This window comes from Pseudozyma hubeiensis (assembly GCF_000403515.1).
Source record: "Pseudozyma hubeiensis SY62 DNA, scaffold: PHS13, whole genome shotgun sequence".
In the NCBI taxonomy this organism is placed as follows: Eukaryota; Fungi; Basidiomycota; class Ustilaginomycetes; order Ustilaginales; family Ustilaginaceae; genus Pseudozyma; species Pseudozyma hubeiensis.
In genome coordinates, this window is record NW_012133795.1 from 153,086 (window position 1) to 170,131 (window position 17,046).

Consider the following 17,046-nt stretch of genomic DNA (forward strand, 5'->3'; position numbering starts at 1 on the left):
CGACCTGAGCACAGTAGGGCTGCACGGATCGAGATGACATGGAGCGAGCTGCTGTCACAGAGTCCCTGTTCAGAAATTGGAGAAACGCGTGAAAGGTCGACAATTTTTTTTTTGGTCTTCGGACAATTTATGTTTAAGGTTTTTCGGTGCTTTCACCCATTGCACAACAACACACAGATCGCGTAGAGTTTGGTACCGCGCTGATCAGATTTCACGCTCGGTCTGTTTTGCTCGCTGGAACTCTTTTTTTTTTTCGATAACCTGGCGGAACAAAATGAAATCGGGGAATGCGCACTCTGCCTGGCCAGTTGAAGAGCGAAAACAGATCGGATCTACTGTTCGGGACTGCGTTATGCAGTTGCATCTGCAGTGCAGCAGAACCCTGCGCCTCATTTCACGTTGATCTGTTGCAGTTGAAAGAGGCCAAGCTCCAGGTGGAGGAATGCTGACCTGGTGATCAAGGTTCTACACCACCATTGATCACTTCCACCATCAACGGGATTCAAGACCAGCAGCGCGAGACATCGATAGAAGTGTCAGCAAGAACGACCAGCACGTCGCACACCGGAAGGGCCGCGACGACCAAGAGTATCAGCGTGACTGTCAGCATAGACTCCCTCGGACAGCGTCGGTCTTGAGACATGAGGACGTATCACTGAAACGGCACGGTAGATACGAATTCCCTCTACAACAGTCCTACGACGCTCGGTGCTACGCCCGAGACTGTTCCTCATTGCAGTTCAAACCCTTCGGCTCGCACCCGAAAGAGCGCTCCAATTACCATCACACCAGAAGCAGCTCGGATCACTTCCGATCGCATCGACTCATCCTTGGTCCCAAGCTCAGCTTCTTCTTTCGCGTCGGACACAATGTCCGCTCAACCGTGGCCTTCCTCCGCTGACGCCAGCACATCAGGTTCATCGTCGCGGCCCACGCACCGTCGATCCACCTCACTTCTACCATCGTTAAACTCGCTCGGATCGTTTCTATCCGCGGGACTCACTCAGCCGAACGAAGCGCGGAAAACGGGAGGCTTGAGCACGGATGCCGAACTTATGATTTCGGATCCGACTCCGACGGTTTGGGCTGACGAGAGTCCGGTCAAGGCACGATCGGGGATGGAGTCGGTGAAAGAGGACAGAAGCTTAGGGGAGGAGGTACGCTTCCGTGGAAGTTCAAAGGTCACCAGCGGTATCGCGTTCCCGACGTCGGAAAGGTCGCCTTCGAGGAGCAGCTCGACGAGCACGGCAATGGAATCCGAAGCATCCGAATCGACCGATACCCCTGCTACTTCCATCTTTTCACCTCCCAACAAGAGTAAAAAGCTTTACGATCCAGCATCATCAGAAGCCACCATCAAACCTTCTCCCTCCGATCCACGGTATCAGACTCTACCACGGTCGTTCGCTTCACATCCTCCTGCTCCCTCCACCACTCAAGATAGCGAGTTTACCCGAACAACATCGCTCCACTGTGCATCGGAAGCAGCACTCTCGAGCCAGGAGAAGACGGTGCAGCGTCAAGCAGGTTTCCGCGCACGAAGCCTTCATTCCATTCGAGGCCTGGCAGCTGCATGGGTTCCATCGCGGTTCGTGTCTCAGCCGTCTAGCAGTGCTTCCGAGACCTCGTCAGATGACCTTCCTCCCCTGCCAAGTCCGTCTCTGGCGGTGACGAAAGTGGACGGTGAAAGGTCTCTAGTGGCGAAGACAGAGAGACCCGTGAAATTGGATCGGAGGAGACTCGATAAAGCTGTGAGCTTGGCGGTCGAAGCAGCACAGGCAGCCGAGGAAGACGAACGTCTCTGGGAGGAGAAACAGCGGACCAAGGGTGATAGCGATAGCGAGGTGGAAGACGATGTTGGTTTTTCTCTAGACCTCTACATCTCTTCACTGGGTTACCTGATCTCGGCGATCTCGGACAAGGACGCGACTGCACTCAACGGGAAACAAAAGGAGGACATGCGGAGGCGGTTGGAGGAAGGGATGTCCAAACTCGGCTTCGATGCGAAAGCAGAACTCGAACAGGCACAGGAGCTGAAACGGCAACTTGAGCTCGAACGCGGGAAGCTGGAGTTGCAGAAGGAGCTGGGTTCACCGGCCAGTGTCATTCATCATCACTATCACACCGCCGTGCCGGGTGGAGGGTGGATGGGGGAGGGAGGGAATTTTTCGAGAGCCCATGCGGCGGCGAAAGCGAGTTCGAGGGGCAGCTCGAGTTTGGCGGGCAAGATCGGGAGTGGCGTATTGGATGTAGGGTTGCACATTGGTGCGGGGGCGTTGAGTGCGTTAAGTGCGAATTTGGGGGCTATCGCACCTACCAGGGGGGCAGGGAGGGGAGAGGAGAAGGGGAAGGTCGAGGATGTTAGGATCACGGATATGGATAACGGGGAAGATCTGCAGAATGTTTCCGAGGCTGATGTCTCACCGAGGGCGTCTCAACCTAGCAGTGGAACCGCGACACCCAGGACGGCTTGGACTCGAGCGATCAACCAGAACAACAAGCAGTGGGAGCTCGCCGTTGCTTTCGCGAGCACAGCCGCCAGCGCCCTCGCTAGCAGTCTCGGTGCCGTGGCACGTTCCGACCCCTCATCCGCAACCGCGCCACCCATGACCAAGGAGGAGCAAATGTATCTTGCCAGATACGAACCCGGAACCCCCTCCTCCTCTGTCCCTGGATCCGGAGCCGAGACAGCCGAAGACCGACTCATCCTGCTCTCGGCCTCCCTCGCGCGTTCGCTCAAACGATCGCCCCTCCCGACGCAACTCTACCAGCTCCTCCGACAACTCGTCTCGATCCTCGCCGCCATCGACGCCAAGTACAGCCTGACCGAAAAGGGCACCCAGCTCGCCGTCCGAGAGACCAGCAGAGCCATGCGCTTCGTCCGCAAGCACGATCTGCACGTCAAGGCGGTGCGTGTCGCCTGGGCTGCAGCCGAGGCGGCGGTGGCGGCGCTCGAAGCGTACAGAGACGAGCGAGGGTGGATCGAGGTCCAGCAGCAACAGCAGGGGAGGTTGCAGGTAGGGGAAGCAGGAATGTATGGGGCATCTCCGCCGAAGGAGACGTTGGCGATCGCGGATGGGCAGACGGTCGAGGCGAGGATCGATGATGCCGAGGCGAGGATATTGAATGCGGCTAAGACGGGGAAGGATAGGAAGAAGGTTGGTCAGGTAGGGTGAGAAGTGGCAGCGGACAGGTTCCTGTGACAAAAGCAATTGCTATGATACCCCTGGCGTCCTGGAGATGGCGTCGGCGTCGTTTCCGTGGACGTCCTTCAGATTTGATGCAAATTCACTTGCTCGTCGAACACACTCACAAACCTTTGCGACGAAGCGTGACGACAGATTCGTTTCACAGTGACTCTCGTGAACAAACTGGACCTTGAGACGATCTGTATCACGACAACTCGAGAAAAGTTTTCTCGGCTTACGGCTCCCACTCGTCGACGCATCCGTAGAACTCGGTCAAGATGTGTTTCTGAGCCTCCCTGTTCTTCCCCTCGTCGTTACCATCGATGGCTCTGACCACGACGTACTTCCTTCCGGTCAAGACCTGCTCTGTGACGACGTTGAAGTCATCACCCTTTGCAATGACGTCCGTTGCGTGTTTCTGGCTGCCCACAACGGCGGCGCCTGCTTCCTGTGCGATGACCACGCCGGCGCAGACGTCCCAAGCCCAGCAACCAATCTCCCAGTAGAGGTCGAGGCTTCCGCTGGCGACGGAGCAGAAGTTGAGGGCGGCGGAACCGATGGACCGTACGCCCTGGGCGAATTTCCCGCCGACGACGCCGCCCTCGGGATCGCCGGTGATCTTGCTGAAGGACGAGAGTTTCTTCGAGAGGATCTCGCTGCGTCGATCGGAGCCCCATTCGAAGGCTACGAGTGCCTGGTTGAGCGAGCCGAGCGGTTGTGGAGATGCGAGGGGTAGACGTTGAGGCGTCGGGTGGTGCGGGGAGGAGAGGAACGAGCCTTTGCCGAGACATCCGTGGTACAGCGTGTCCATGAACGGTGCGTACACTACACCAATGGTCGGCTTTCGATCGACAACGATACCGATCGAAATACACGTGAAGGGAAACCCGTGTACAAAGTTGGTTGTACCATCGATCGGATCCACGATCCAAGTCACCTTCTCCCCAATCACATTCTCCTCGCCTGCAGCCCACGACTCTTCGCCGATGAAATCGTGATCCGGGAACTTGGTCGAGATCTCGCGCTTCACCAACGCCTCCACCGCCTGATCCGTCTCGGTGACCAGATCGGCCGTGTTCTTCTTCTGGTCGAACCCGGCAGACGAGGCGAACCGACGCGACGAACCTTCGACGATCGCCCGACCGGCTTTGCGCGAAAGCTCGATCGCAAACGTGTAGATCTCTTGCAGCTCGGTCTCGGAGATCGACAACGACATAACGGGCGAACTTGCAGATATATGAAAGTGGTGGACAGTGTGGAAGGGAGGAAGATCTTGTGAATCGCTAACGAGGTCAAGCCCGTGCGCAGATCTAGGAAGCTTCGAGAATTGCACGTGCGACAAATTTCAACGCTCCAAAACAGAAAAGGTTTATGTACGCAACACTCTGGATGTATCGCAACAACCAAAGCCTCCCAGTTAGTACAATGGTTAGTATAGGGCACTCTCAGAACCTGATGGACTTGAACCTTCAGTGCTACTGCTCAGATCAGGGTTCGATTCCCTGGCCGGGAATTTTTTGGCCTTTTCTTTTTGCAGCCCTTTTCTCGCTCTACTTCTCAAGCCGTTCTTTCATTTTTGTGCCAACAACGAGCTCATGCCGAGAAAGTTAGCTACCTGGATCACGTCGTCGTGCTTCCTGGCACACACCACATACAACACCATAGATAGATATACGCCAGTGAAATGCATTGCAAAGTAGAGATCTCAAGCAGACGATTGGAGCACATCGTTCCTACCCTAGCAAAAACCCCGCCTACGCAGTCTGATCCATCTCCAACTTGCCATCCTCCTCGCTCCCCACCTCCCCATCCATCTCTGCGCCCATACTCAGCTCGAACGCCATCATACTCTCATCGGTCCAACCCAACGGCGCGCCCTTGCCCGTAATGCTCGGGTCGTCCGACGGCGGCAACCCTAGCTTCTGCCTCAACTCGTCCACTTCTCTCCTGCACACCAGCAGCGCCTGGTCTCTCCTCTCGAGACGCTTCTTCATCCGCACCAGATACTCGTTGCTGTGCCTCAACAGCGCCACCTTCGAGATGGCCTTGTTGGCGGCACGCGCCATCTCCGGGTCGCCGACCTCGGCGGGATCAAAGTGCTCCGCTTCGCGATCCTCCTCGACTCCGTCCGGACCGAGCAACGAGCCGTTGGGTGCATCTTCGTCCAGCGTGATGGCCGGCAGCAGACCTCGAAGCTCGTCGAAGCAGAACTTGAGCGAGTCTCTGCGTTTCTGCTCCGCCGCCTTGTGCGAAGTTCGGCGCGACTCGAGTCCTCCCGCCGATTTGTACGTCATCCAGGCATCGCGATCGGCTTGCGAAAGTCCACCGGGCTGAATGGGCATACCGTGTCCCGGAAGGTTGAAGGTCACTTTCGGCCCCGCGGCTTGTGCTGCGGATGGGAAAGGCGCAATGTTGGGATAGACGTGCTGACCGGGCATTCCTACCGGTATCGGCTGCTGTTGCGATTGCTGCATCGCCATCTGCTGCTGCTGCTGTTGGGACTGTTGAACATCGTCGCGAATCTTGGCCTTGAGAGCAGACGACGAGGCGCCGCCAGAGCCTGTGCGGCTGCTTGGCGAACGCTGATCCGCACTGCCGGGACTCGATCGGATGCCCATGATGGAGCTGGGTGTGAGGATCTTGTTTGTCGGTCCAGAGGGAGGAAGCATGGAACCACCGCCGGACAAGTCGATCGGCGAAGGAGTCGACGAAGTGCCCTCGCTCTGAGCCACGTCCGTAGACTGATGCCTCGAGTGCGAGCCGCTCGCTGTACCAGCGTCCGGTGCGGTCGCGACGGACGCTCTTCGCGACCCCGGGCCGGAGGCACCAACACTGGTGTGCCCATTCGCGCTGGCAAGCGGCGTCGCTGTGCTGGGCGAGGCGAGAGTGCTTGAATCTTTCTTCTTCTTCAACGATGGACCCGAGACGGGCTTCATCAAGGGCGAAGGTCGCACCTTGTTGGCACGCGATTCTGCCGTCGTGCTGCGGTTCTTTCGAATCTTGGACGAACCTTTTGCGATGAGGGCGAGCGGCGAGGCGGTGGGGGTAAAGTTGTTGCTGACGGCGCTCACGGCAGGCGAGCCGTGCAGGCTAGGCTGTTGCGCCGCATGCTGATGGTGTGGCTGGTGCAGCTGCGCCGGCGGCAGCATCATCTCGCCGAGACTTGGTGGCTGCGGGCCGAGCGCAGGCGATGTGAGTGGGGAAAAGAGCTCCGACATGACGATGCCGGTGCTGCCGGTGGAAAATACGCTTGCCGGGGTGACAGCAGGCGACTCGAGCGGCGTGTAATTGGCAAGATAGTCGGTACCCGGCCGGTGCTCGATGCCTGCACTTCCTGGCTGCGAGTTGGGCTGGATAGTGAGGGGCGACATAAAGTTGGCTGAACCTGGTGGACACGCGGAACTGTTGAAGGGACCAGAGCCAATGGGGGTGATGAGACCGTACTGCGCCAGCACGTTGGACTGATCGTTGCTGTTGCCCGGCTGACCTTGAGCGCCGTTCGTTTGTTGTGGCTGCTGCTGCTGCTGCCACGCATGCTGTCCCTGAGAAAGCTGCTGCTGTTGCTGTTGCTGCTGGTACTGGGCAGCCTGCAACACATTGTGATGCGCACTGGGGTTGTTGCCGGCGGCGAACGCATTCTGAAGCGCCATAAGAAGGCTCTGCTGCTGTCCTGGCGAGAGCTGACCAGCAGAACCGGACAAGTTGAGCTGCAAATTTGATGAAGGTCCGCTTCCTTGGATGTTTTGACCGTGCGGCTGTTGATGTTGTGAATGCTGCTGTTGAGAAGGCTGCTGCTGCTGCTGCTGCTGCTGCTGCTGTTGTTGTTGTTGTGGGTGCTGCTGGCCCTGCATGTGTTGTTGTTGCTGCTGCAGGCGCGAGAGCTGGTCGAGCTGCTGCTTCAAGAGGGCGGTCTGCATGTTTTGAATCCTTTCCGTCCTCTCTCGCTCGAGAAGCATGCGCTGCAAGTCCGAGATGGACAGCTGCGGCATGCTGCCGTCCTGATCGTTGGATGCCGAATGCATGGCTTGCATGGAGGGCCCGGCTCTGCTCTGATCGCCAAAGTTGGAGCTGCCAAAGTTGACGTCGGATGGCTCAGCGGATGGCTGACGATGGTGACCATGGCCGTGCTCGCTGCCTCCGGCTTGTGGGCTCGCGGAGGAGTTGGCATCGAAGCGATTACGGCTGAATGCTAAGGGCGAGCTAGCATGCGATGTATTGGTCATGTAGATGCCCGCGCCATGGCCGTTGGAACTCGAATGCTGTGATGGAACGGCAGTCGAGTCAGACGAGGGTCCGGCGTGGCTGAAAGTAGCCGAGGGACTCGGATGATGACTGACAGGCGCTGAGCCAGCTTCGGAGTGTGGATTGTGCTGAGACGAGACGGACGGCGCAGCGCCGCTGCTGGGAAAGATATTGAGGTCCTCGATGCCCGAGTTGGTCGTGGAGAAGTCGGGATTACCAAAATCAAACGTGTCCATAAAGGAGTTTGGTGTGGATGAAGATGGAAAGGGGGCGGGACTGTGCTGCATGGTGTCTAGCCTTCGGATGTCGGAAAGGAGATGGTGAAGGCGAGGAAAGGATGAGAGATAGGCTAGGTACAGGGCAGTCTGCGGCCGTGGAGAGCACAAGGACTCTGGTGATCTAGCAAGCTTGTCACTGTCACGATGGTCGGATGAGCCGGGTTGCGAATACAAGTGGGTTTTGGAAGGTCAATGTCGGGATCGCGAGCGTCAGATCCGACAGAAAAGCCGCGTAGTGTCTGCTCAGAAGCTCCGTGAGTGCGATGAGATGTCGGATGGGAGCCGATGGGTCCTGACTTCTCAACGTGACAGGCTGATGAGATCGGAAAGTGTCTAGGCTGTATCGAGCCTGCGCCTGGATGCGGAAGGAATATAGAAACGCGAATCCGCGGTGAGATCTGTTGCGATACGATACGATGCCAGCTGTTGAATAGGGAGGTTCAGATGGTGAATGGATGAATGCACGGGGGGTCGAGGCAAGGTTGGCGCTGAGATGGTGTATCGCGAAGTGGTGTCCACGCAGGCCACACAGTGCACAGTCTTTAGCGGGATGAGCGACCTGGAGATCTCTGTGCCTTCCCAATCCTAAAAAAAAGTCGCACCCAACTTCGCCCGCCCTGACAAGAGAGAGAGAGCGTCTCTGTCTGTGCCCTGCCCTGACATTGCTCGGAATTTCTGCGGAGCGGTGAGGTGCGATGCGATGCTGAACTGCTGCAGGGCTACTGCTGATTTCAAATGTTGATGTTCCGCCAAAAAAAAAGATATCTAAACACACGAAGCAGAACTTTCTACAAGCAGGGGCCAGAAAAATAAAAATCCAAAAAGAAGAGGATGAGAAGTCCATTTGTGTGAGAGAAGCTGGCGATCCGTCCCACCGCCAAGGAGCGACTCGGGTCGGGGATCAGGGCTCAATCGCAGATACTGCCTTCAGAAAGATGCGAAAAGATTGTGACAGGCTTTGTAAGGTGAAGTCCATACGTGAGTCGGACCCCGGATGGGAGCGTAGGGCAACAGCAAGACGGCGAGGCACAATGCCGGTGAGTCCGTCAGGCTCGCGAAGGTGTGCGAGGAGACAGGCAGGTCTGAGGGGGACGCAGGACCGCGGCTGCAAACGGAACGGGCATCGGCAGGAACACGCGTTTTCATCGCGGTGGGGTCTGAGGAGGTCGATGAGCCAGCTAGGCGAGATTTTGGGCCACGACAAAAGGGCTCGAAGCGGAGAGGGGGAGGGAGAGTGAGAACGGCGGGTCACCACTCTAGTGTATCCCAGTGAGGGCAGTCCGCCGAAGGCTTTCAGCTGCCTTCTGTTTCTTGACCAAGCTCGCCTCGCAAGCAAAGAAAGCTCTGCGGCCGCCAAGCCGATTCTTTTTCTGTTTCTGGTTCCAAAATTCCGCCCTCCTCTGTCTAGCTTTCACCTGCAGAGCCCTCCGCCCCTCGACTGAACTGCATCGGACTTTCTGACTTTTGAAATCCTTATTTTTTTTTGTAAAGTTTGGAAGAAAAGCAACTTTGTTCGAGAATTGAAGCACTGCACCAGAGAGATCTTTTCTCCCTGCATGAAATTCTGTTGATCCTTCCATTGTTGGAAATCGCCGCGTTTGTCCTCAAGCCTCTGTCCACAGTGAAGTGGGGATGCTTGCGAATCGCAACACTCACACCGCCATCGTCTCTTTGGATGCAGCAAGGGGAGCTCAGAATCTCGACTGCGATGCTGTATTGCTTGAGGCCAGTCGACCACGACAAGCAGGCCAGATGTGGCGTTGACGAATTCGATTGGCTTGGTCTTGCTGATTCGAGTCAGTGTGGATCTGCAGCTTAGTGCCTGTGCAGCAAACATGTCTCATTGCGACAGCGACGCGCATGTCGCGCGAGCAGCGCTTGCGTTGCAGACAGAGAGACAGAGAGAGTCAAAGGTCTGCCTCAAGTGCGAGCAGCGACATCTTCCAACGCTATCAGCAGGCCGGCTGTTCCGGTTGATCGATTCGGTACGTGTTCTCTGCTAACCGCTGTGAAACAGAATAAAGTTTTCGCTCTCGTCCCTCTGACAACCGTCCTCCGCCAAAGGATGCAATGTCTGCTACGGTGACGGTGGATCTAAGCTCTATTTCCTGTGTCCATCAACTTGACCGGCGTGCATGGTCTTGGTACGCAGAGGGAGAGTGAGGGTCAAATGAAGGTTTTCGTCGGGACAATGTTGGCCGGCCTCGGTCTTAGTCGGTGGCCCCTCGCGGCAGAGGGTTGTGCGATCTTCTGGCCCGACGAGTGATGGCATTGGCTCGTTCATTTGACGAATCCTGCCATGTTCGGCAGACGATGGACGGTGCACTTTCCAGCGCGCCTGAGATGAGGTCCGTCGGCATAAGCGGCTCCAACACTGCAGCGTGGCGTGGGGGAAACGTCTTGAATCGGCAGACGGGCCTCCGCCGACCAATTGCAACGAATAGATCTGACCCGTGTAGCAAGATCAAAAGGGATAGTGCAGCCTGCAGCACAACTTTCTCTTCCGATTGGACGGCGAATTTGCAATGGGCTGCTCAACAGTGCCGTCAGCCACGGAATTCTGTGATTGGCCACCTTCGCCTGTTCAGGTGAAGAACTACAACCATCCCCCTTTTGGTCCTTGCCTTCTGTTGCTGACTGTCTTCGCACCATGGGTGATCAGTTCGTCTCGCTTACCGTGCGTCCGCAGATCACACGACCACATCCATCCTGCATAGACGAGATCCTTCAGCAGGGAGGTACCTGGCGCCCTTAGCGATTCTCTCCGAGAATTCTCCGAGCCGGTCAGCTCGCGCTCGACCGAAAGCGTCGTTGTTCGTATCGATCTCGTATACTCGTTCATGACATCCCCAAAAAGAAGAATCGTGTCTAGCAATATGAATGTGGTACAATTACACGATACTATGTTACAAAGCAAGAGGCGTCCGTCGCTAGGTGCCAGGACACTCGCTCGACCAATGACCTTTCTTGCCGCAGCGGAAACAGCCATCGTCCTTTCCACCACCGCCGCTTTTAGATCCGCCTCTACCTCTGCCTCTGCCTCTGCCTCCACCTCTCTTGGACGTCGTTCCGCGACTGCTGCCGCTTCGCTGCTGCTGCTGCTGCGGGTTCGGACAATCGGATGCAAAGTGACCGCTTTCTCCGCAGCGGTAGCAGCAGCTAGCGCCCCCGCCACTACCTCCTCCCGAGCTTCTGGTACTTCCGTTCGCACCATAAGACTGCCCGCCGTGGCCATTTGCAGGCCCGCTGCCGTCATCGTTCCATTCGAAGAACTTGCAACGCAATCGGGCGCTCTCGCGGCCACACGTCCAGAAGGAACGACCTTGATTCGGTCCTCCGTTGGTCGTAGTCTTGAGTATCGCTTGCAGATCGCAGTCGCATCGTCGTGCCCCTGAGGAGGTCGACGAGCGCATGTTTGGTAACCAATCGTCCGTGTCGTTGTCCGAAGGGACTGGTCGTTTGGCAGGAATGGTCCTGGTCGCTGTCTCTCTACTTTCCATCCCACTGCTGCTGCCGGTGCCCGAGTCGAGCCAATCGAAAAAGTCGCACTTGCTCGAGTCCCCCATCGGTTTGGCGCAGCCGAGAAATCGTCGCCCTTGATTCGGGCCCTCCTTATTCACCGTCCTTTCTGCGGCCGCTTCACCGCAGAGACAATGCTTCGAACCGCTTGCCCCGTTCGCACGCCCGCCAAGTGAGCGCTCTGTTGCTGCAGCGGTAGCATTTGCACGGCGCGGTGGACGCAGCGTAAAGCTGTCGCCATCGTCGTCGTCTGGTCGATCGTAAGCTTGAGCAGGTCGAGCCCCTGTAGCCGCACCACGTCCGCGGCCCCGCACACCCCTCGTCGCGCGGGCGCTGGCGCCTCCCCTGCCACGACCGTTCACTGCTCGCCCTCGTGGGGGCGCTCCTGCGTTACCATGACCGCCGTACCCGCCATCGCTGTCTGCGTCACTGTCGTCGTCGGCGACTTCCTCCACATCGCCATCATCTTGAGGGAGCAGCTCGACTGCACGCGCCTCTTGTCCAGCGTTCGGATCGGTCAAGTACTGCAGCACGGTGGCGGCGATCCGGTCGAATTGGCGGTTGGTGAGCGCAAACACCTGGCGGTATTCTTCGATGCTCTCTGCCATGGTCTCGGCTTTGGATCGCTGACCTGCGCAGATGAGCGACATGCGGAACTCGGTCTCGCGACGCAGCAGCGGCTTGCTCAGCGACTTTTCGAGGTTGAGCTGATTGTAGCCTTCCACCAGGCCGATACCGAGCGTCGAGGGGACGAGGTAGGTGGTCTTGCCCTCCTTGACCTGCATCACGTAGCGACGCTCGACGACTTTGGCGATATGCTCGGCGATGGTGGCGTCGGTGCCGATTCCATTCTTGTCCATGAGATTGACCAGATCCGCTTCGGTGAGAAGTTTCGGAGGAGAGGTGGCACCTTCCTTCATCTCGAACCGTGTCGGGCGGAAGGTTTCACCGCGCACAAAAGGAGGAAGCAGGTTGCCTTCCCACTTGTCATAGGTGAATACCTCGAGGTAGTTGCGTTGAAGGATGACGAGTCCTGATGCGTGGAACTTTTCGCCGGCGATGACGATGGCGACGCTGGTCTGGTTGCCGATGGCGTCGGTCCAGCAGCTGGCGAGGAAGCGGCGTGTCACGTACTCGTAGACGCGCTTGTCGTCGCCCGTGAGACCGTTGGCGTGCGACGTGGGATGGATGGGCGGGTGTGCCTTGTCATTGTTCTTGCCGTTGCGGGGTCTTTCAAAGGCGCCGTCGAGAAGGCGCTGCGCGACGTTGCCCCACGCCCCATCGGCTGTCTGCTTTGCGATGAGGCTTGTAAAGTCAAAGTCCTTGTCGTACTGGTCCGTCTCGGTTCTCGGGTAAGAGAGGAAGCCCTTCTGGTAGAGCGACTCTGCGACATCGAGGATGCGCTTGGGCGTGAGTCGCAGCAGCCGTGAGCCCGACTTTTGGAGCTCGACGGTGGTGAGAGGATAAGGCTTCCACTTTTTGGTCTGCTTGTTGGTGACATTGTCGACAGTAGCATCAGGATTGGCGCGGCAGAGATCACGAAAGGTTTGCACGACGCGCTTGTCAAAGAGGTGGACGCGATCCCAGTTGAAGACGACCTTCCGTATGTCGTCTGGCGGATCGTCAGGTGAGGGGTCGCCTCCGGACATGCTGCGGGTCTTGTGCACCTGCAACAGCCAGAAGGGCTCGGGGACAAAGTGCACCACTTTTTTGTATCTGTCCACGACGAAACCAAGCGTGGGAAATTGGCAGGGGCCGTAGCTGATGACTTGGCGCTCTTCGCCGAGCGCAGGAATACGATTTTGGAGCCCCAAGGTCTGCATGCGTGAGAAAGCCGCACCGACGCGCAGATCGAGCTGGATGCGGGACTCGACTGCGTCTGCGGCTCTCCAGTCGAGGTCTACGGTGTTCTGACAAGCTGCGTGGATCTGAGAATCGATGATGGCAGAGAAGCGGGCGCGCATGACGCGGATGTTGGGACGCACCTTGCGCACCTCGGTGACGATCTCGCTTCCGATGTGCTCGCCCTCGCGATCGCAATCTGTCCATATCATGACGGCGTCGGCATTTCGGGCTTCCATGCGCAGGTTGGTGCCGATGGCTTTGGCATCGTCGCTAAGGGCGGTGATGATGGGCGCTTGAAATAGGTCGGCGGGCGAACAGGAAAACCATGCTTTGTGCTGAGGGCCAAAGTCGGCGTTGGTGAGATGGCCTCTAACTGAGGTCATGGTCATATCAACCATGCCTTGCTGACCGGGCATGCGATATTGGAAATCATAATTGCGGCAAAACTTGTCCTTTCCAGGACGATTCGAGACACTTCTGCCGGCGAGGATGGCAGAGATGCTCTTTGCGATGGAGGGCTTTTCGGCCACGCAGAGGATCCTCATGCCTTGAGCGAGCGCAGTTTGAGTGGTATTGGCTGGCGAGGTTGAGATGTGATGGAGAAGCGCAGGACTCTTTCGAGACGGCGACAGAGGCGCAGTGCGAGCCAGGCAGTACTGGCTGCAGATGGTTTGCTGATGTTTGAATGCACAAGATCGCTGTGCATGGTAGCGCGTCCGAGTGATCGAGGGGATTGGCAGTCTATACCGTATCCGTATCAGCGGAGGAAGCAATCGCATGCCATCCGTGTAAGTTTGGCTCCCGAAGTGCGGTTCGTGAATCGTATGTTGCTCAGCCGAGCATCGTGTTAGTCGAAAGCATGTGAATCATATGAAGACTTGCGGGCTAAAGGGGCAATGGATGTGTCAGGCAGATCAAATACTCCATCAGCTGCCCGAATGATGATGGAGACGATCGATGCGAGCTGCTGATATGCGGATGCGAGTGGTGGTGGATTGGACGAAGGAGCGCATCGAATCTTCCTGTGACGTTGAAGAGAACGGCCAATTAACACGACGCTCAGTTTCGGATTCAACCTCGCGTTCTGCTGTCTGCTGCACCTTTTTCTTTCGGGCTCAAAGACGCGTCTGAGTTTGAGAACAACACTTTTCAGAAGTCACACCAAAAAACTCAGCCAGAACAGCGGCAAAGCATGTGGAGCCAAGGCAGAGCCGACTTGCTTGTTTTAGATCAACCATCTCGTCCTTTGCAGTCCAATGTGTCTTTGCGAGGTTTCAAAGGGCTGACTGCTTGCTGATGTTACATAAGATCTACTACGAGCATCCGCCAGCACATCCTCCTCGGCATCCCGCACAAGTCCACGCTTGAGCACCATTCTGCTTCAGCAGCAGCGTCACGATACTCGCTGCCCCTTCACCCAGCACGAATCCACTCGCCACGATAATGATGCCGATGCCTGTCATCGCTGATGCCGCTTTGCTCGAAGTCGAGTTCAGTCTCGAGTAGTACCAGTGCGCGATCAGTCCACCCACCAGACGAGCCAGTGAAAAGTTGGGCGTATTGAGCATCCCAACAGCAAATGCGATGCCGCTCGGCACCAGCTTGGCCACTTTGGCAGCGGCACTTGTCCCCACCTGCCCCTCCTGGCGCAACGCCTTGCTTCGTGCCAGCGTCTTGATCACTCCCGTCACCGCAAACACCGCTCCGAACCCGATCATGAACACGTTGACTTTTTCCGGCAAGTGTCCATGATTCACCAGTCTCGCCAGGTTGAGCCATACTGCCGCCGTCGGAGCAGGGAATTGCGGGCCCGGAATCTCATAGGCATTCGTATACAGCTTATACGCGAAGCTGCTTATCAAGATGCCAAGCGTGCTTCCGATCAGCTGCCCTTTGAATTGCGATCTCGGCGAGGCACCGACCAGATGCCCCGTCTTGTAGTCCTGCATCAGGTCGCCGGCTTGCATCGCACCAGCTTCCGAGATACCACCCGCGATCAGGTTGGCGACGACGTTGCCGGGCTGAACCACCGCAAAGATGAGCTGCGAGATCTTGCCGATCCCTGATACGGGGTTCAGGTCCGTCTCGCCGAGCGCACGAACACCCAAAATGGCAAACAATGATGCCAGTACGATGCCTAGCAACGTCGCCCATGGCGAGATGCCTTCTGCGCCAAACGAGAGGTAGATGAGCACCACAGCTACCAGCGTAGAGCCTATCAGACCGCTGATCACCCACGTCTTGGGAGTATTCCGATGCGGCGATTCGTGGTCAGAATCTGCCTCGTCTTGCTCAGCATCGTTCCCACCGATGCCGTCAAGATGCTGTCGCCGCTGCCTGCTGGCTGTTGTCAAGCTTTTCAGGTCACGGATACCGTTACTGGCTACCAATGTGATCAGGCCAACGATGCTCTCCGAACACATGATGGCCAAGCTGATCCACAGGATCCAGCCCTTGCTGCCGTCTTCCGAGTCCAGCGGATGGCCTTTTGCCCAGCCTTGATAGTACGCCAGCGGGCTCAGCACTGCCCACCCGACGATGGCACCTGCCGTCATGCTCACCGTTGTAGGCAGTCCCATGATGATGCCCTGGCCGATGTAGTTGAGCGAAGGCGTGAACCAGAACCCCCACATCGAGGCGAGGTTGTGCGGAGGGATGACGTCGAACAAGGGCATCGCGTACAGTACGGGAACGTAGTACGACAAGACGGTGAATCCTGCCGAGCCGGAGAAGGACCACGCTAGCGCTCTCCACCCTTGTGCACTGTCGACCGTATTTCGGTTGCTTTCATCATCGACATCGGTGTCGTTGCGAGCTTGTTCGCTCAGCAGCGCGGTGCGTTCGTCGCTCTCTTCTGCATATTCGTGGTCGGCATGGTTTCGCCTCTGTGGTATCGCAGAAGTACTCTGCCCGACCAGCGGCTTGTTATGCAACACGCCGATCAGCTGCGCCGTCGCTGTCCCGCTTGGAAACGTAAGCTTCTCCTTGACAATCATCGGCTCCCTCAGCGGTGAAGCGAAGAAGACGCCAAAGTAGGCCAACGCAAAGCACCAACCCAGCAGATGTAGGAAGTCCAGATCGATCGGGCCGCTTCCATCCTTGTCCAGAGTCAACTTCTTGAGTGCAGGGATGACGCCCACCAGTCCCGCCGAGAGCGGCATCACCCCAACCGCTGCCGCCGTCGTCTGAACCAGCACGTTTTCCTGGGGCGTGAAGGGCGTTGTCATGAGAGCAAAGCGTCGACCTGCAAGATTGAGTTGTCGAGGAAAGATGCGAAAAAGCGCGAAGCCGAGTAGGGAGCTCTGCAGCGACATCATGCTGATCCAACCAGACTGGAGGCCGAGGTAGAGGTTGGTGAATGCGAGTAGGCAGCCGATGAGCAGGCCTGCCAGCACGGCTCGTGTTGTGAAGTCATCGTCGGTGGTGGTGAGAGTTGCAGCAGAGTCGTCGTTGCTGTTGTGGGAAGGGATCGAGGGATGTATTGAGGCGTCTCTTGAGCTCGAGGCGGTGGCCGATGGTGTGTTCGGCATGGTGATCCGCCAGAACGAGGAGCTGGTAGCTGCCTTGTACGTGCTGTTCAGCAGGTTGTTTGCCTATAGCTCTCCATGAATCTGATCGCGCATACGTCGACAGACCAATCTATCGATGGTATGTCGTGCATGTGGAGAAGAGTAGCTGTCACGGTGGAAGGCCGATGATATCTATCGAGTTCCGGCTGTACAAACCCTTTTTGGGTGTGTACCGATGTCGCGGGTCACGGCAATCTATGCTGGGCACCGAAATGGCGTCACCGAGCGAGGATTTTGTCGCGTGCTGTTACGCCGAATCCGAGTCGCAGAGGGTGGAAATTCGCGGATCTTCGGGTGGAGCGGCGCGATAGGGTCCGAGAAGCCGGACATCGAGCGAGGTTTACGCATTGACTCTTAATCAAACGTCAAAGGTCGCACGCTGTTCACTATCGACCACTTTGCTTC

At 57.3% G+C, this 17,046-nt stretch overlaps 7 protein-coding genes and 1 non-coding gene across 8 annotated transcripts; 3 read left to right on the forward strand and 5 right to left on the reverse strand.

Moving 5' to 3' along the window:
- Positions 1–274: 274 nt before the first annotated feature.
- PHSY_001001 (chromodomain helicase) lies at positions 275–901 on the forward strand (the record flags this gene model as incomplete). Its single annotated transcript, XM_012331633.1, has 2 exons — positions 275–357; positions 463–901. The coding sequence occupies 2 exons, from the start codon at positions 275–277 to the stop codon at positions 899–901; spliced, it is 522 nt and encodes a 173-aa protein (XP_012187023.1).
- Positions 902–1,055: 154 nt separating this feature from the next.
- On the forward strand, positions 1,056–3,176 carry PHSY_001002 (hypothetical protein; the record flags this gene model as incomplete). The annotated part of the gene is made up of 1 exon (XM_012331634.1): positions 1,056–3,176. The coding sequence occupies one exon, from the start codon at positions 1,056–1,058 to the stop codon at positions 3,174–3,176; it is 2,121 nt and encodes a 706-aa protein (XP_012187024.1).
- A 247-nt stretch (positions 3,177–3,423) lies between these two features.
- On the reverse strand, positions 3,424–4,404 carry PHSY_001003 (hypothetical protein; the record flags this gene model as incomplete). The annotated part of the gene is made up of 1 exon (XM_012331635.1): positions 3,424–4,404. The coding sequence occupies one exon, from the start codon at positions 4,402–4,404 to the stop codon at positions 3,424–3,426; it is 981 nt and encodes a 326-aa protein (XP_012187025.1).
- A 195-nt stretch (positions 4,405–4,599) lies between these two features.
- On the forward strand, positions 4,600–4,701 carry PHSY_007582. Its single transcript has one exon. It is a non-coding gene; the product is annotated as a tRNA-Glu (tRNA).
- A 241-nt stretch (positions 4,702–4,942) lies between these two features.
- Positions 4,943–7,717, reverse strand: PHSY_001004 (hypothetical protein; the record flags this gene model as incomplete). The annotated part of the gene is made up of 1 exon (XM_012331636.1): positions 4,943–7,717. One exon carries the CDS (start codon positions 7,715–7,717, stop codon positions 4,943–4,945), a length of 2,775 nt encoding a protein of 924 aa, XP_012187026.1.
- A 130-nt stretch (positions 7,718–7,847) lies between these two features.
- PHSY_001005 (phosphoacetylglucosamine mutase) lies at positions 7,848–10,550 on the reverse strand (the record flags this gene model as incomplete). The annotated part of the gene is made up of 2 exons (XM_012331637.1): positions 7,848–8,131; positions 10,385–10,550. The coding sequence occupies 2 exons, from the start codon at positions 10,548–10,550 to the stop codon at positions 7,848–7,850; spliced, it is 450 nt and encodes a 149-aa protein (XP_012187027.1).
- An 88-nt stretch (positions 10,551–10,638) lies between these two features.
- Positions 10,639–13,617, reverse strand: PHSY_001006 (hypothetical protein; the record flags this gene model as incomplete). Its single annotated transcript, XM_012331638.1, has 1 exon — positions 10,639–13,617. One exon carries the CDS (start codon positions 13,615–13,617, stop codon positions 10,639–10,641), a length of 2,979 nt encoding a protein of 992 aa, XP_012187028.1.
- Positions 13,618–14,385: 768 nt separating this feature from the next.
- Positions 14,386–16,602, reverse strand: PHSY_001007 (hypothetical protein; the record flags this gene model as incomplete). The annotated part of the gene is made up of 1 exon (XM_012331639.1): positions 14,386–16,602. One exon carries the CDS (start codon positions 16,600–16,602, stop codon positions 14,386–14,388), a length of 2,217 nt encoding a protein of 738 aa, XP_012187029.1.
- Positions 16,603–17,046: the final 444 nt, after the last annotated feature.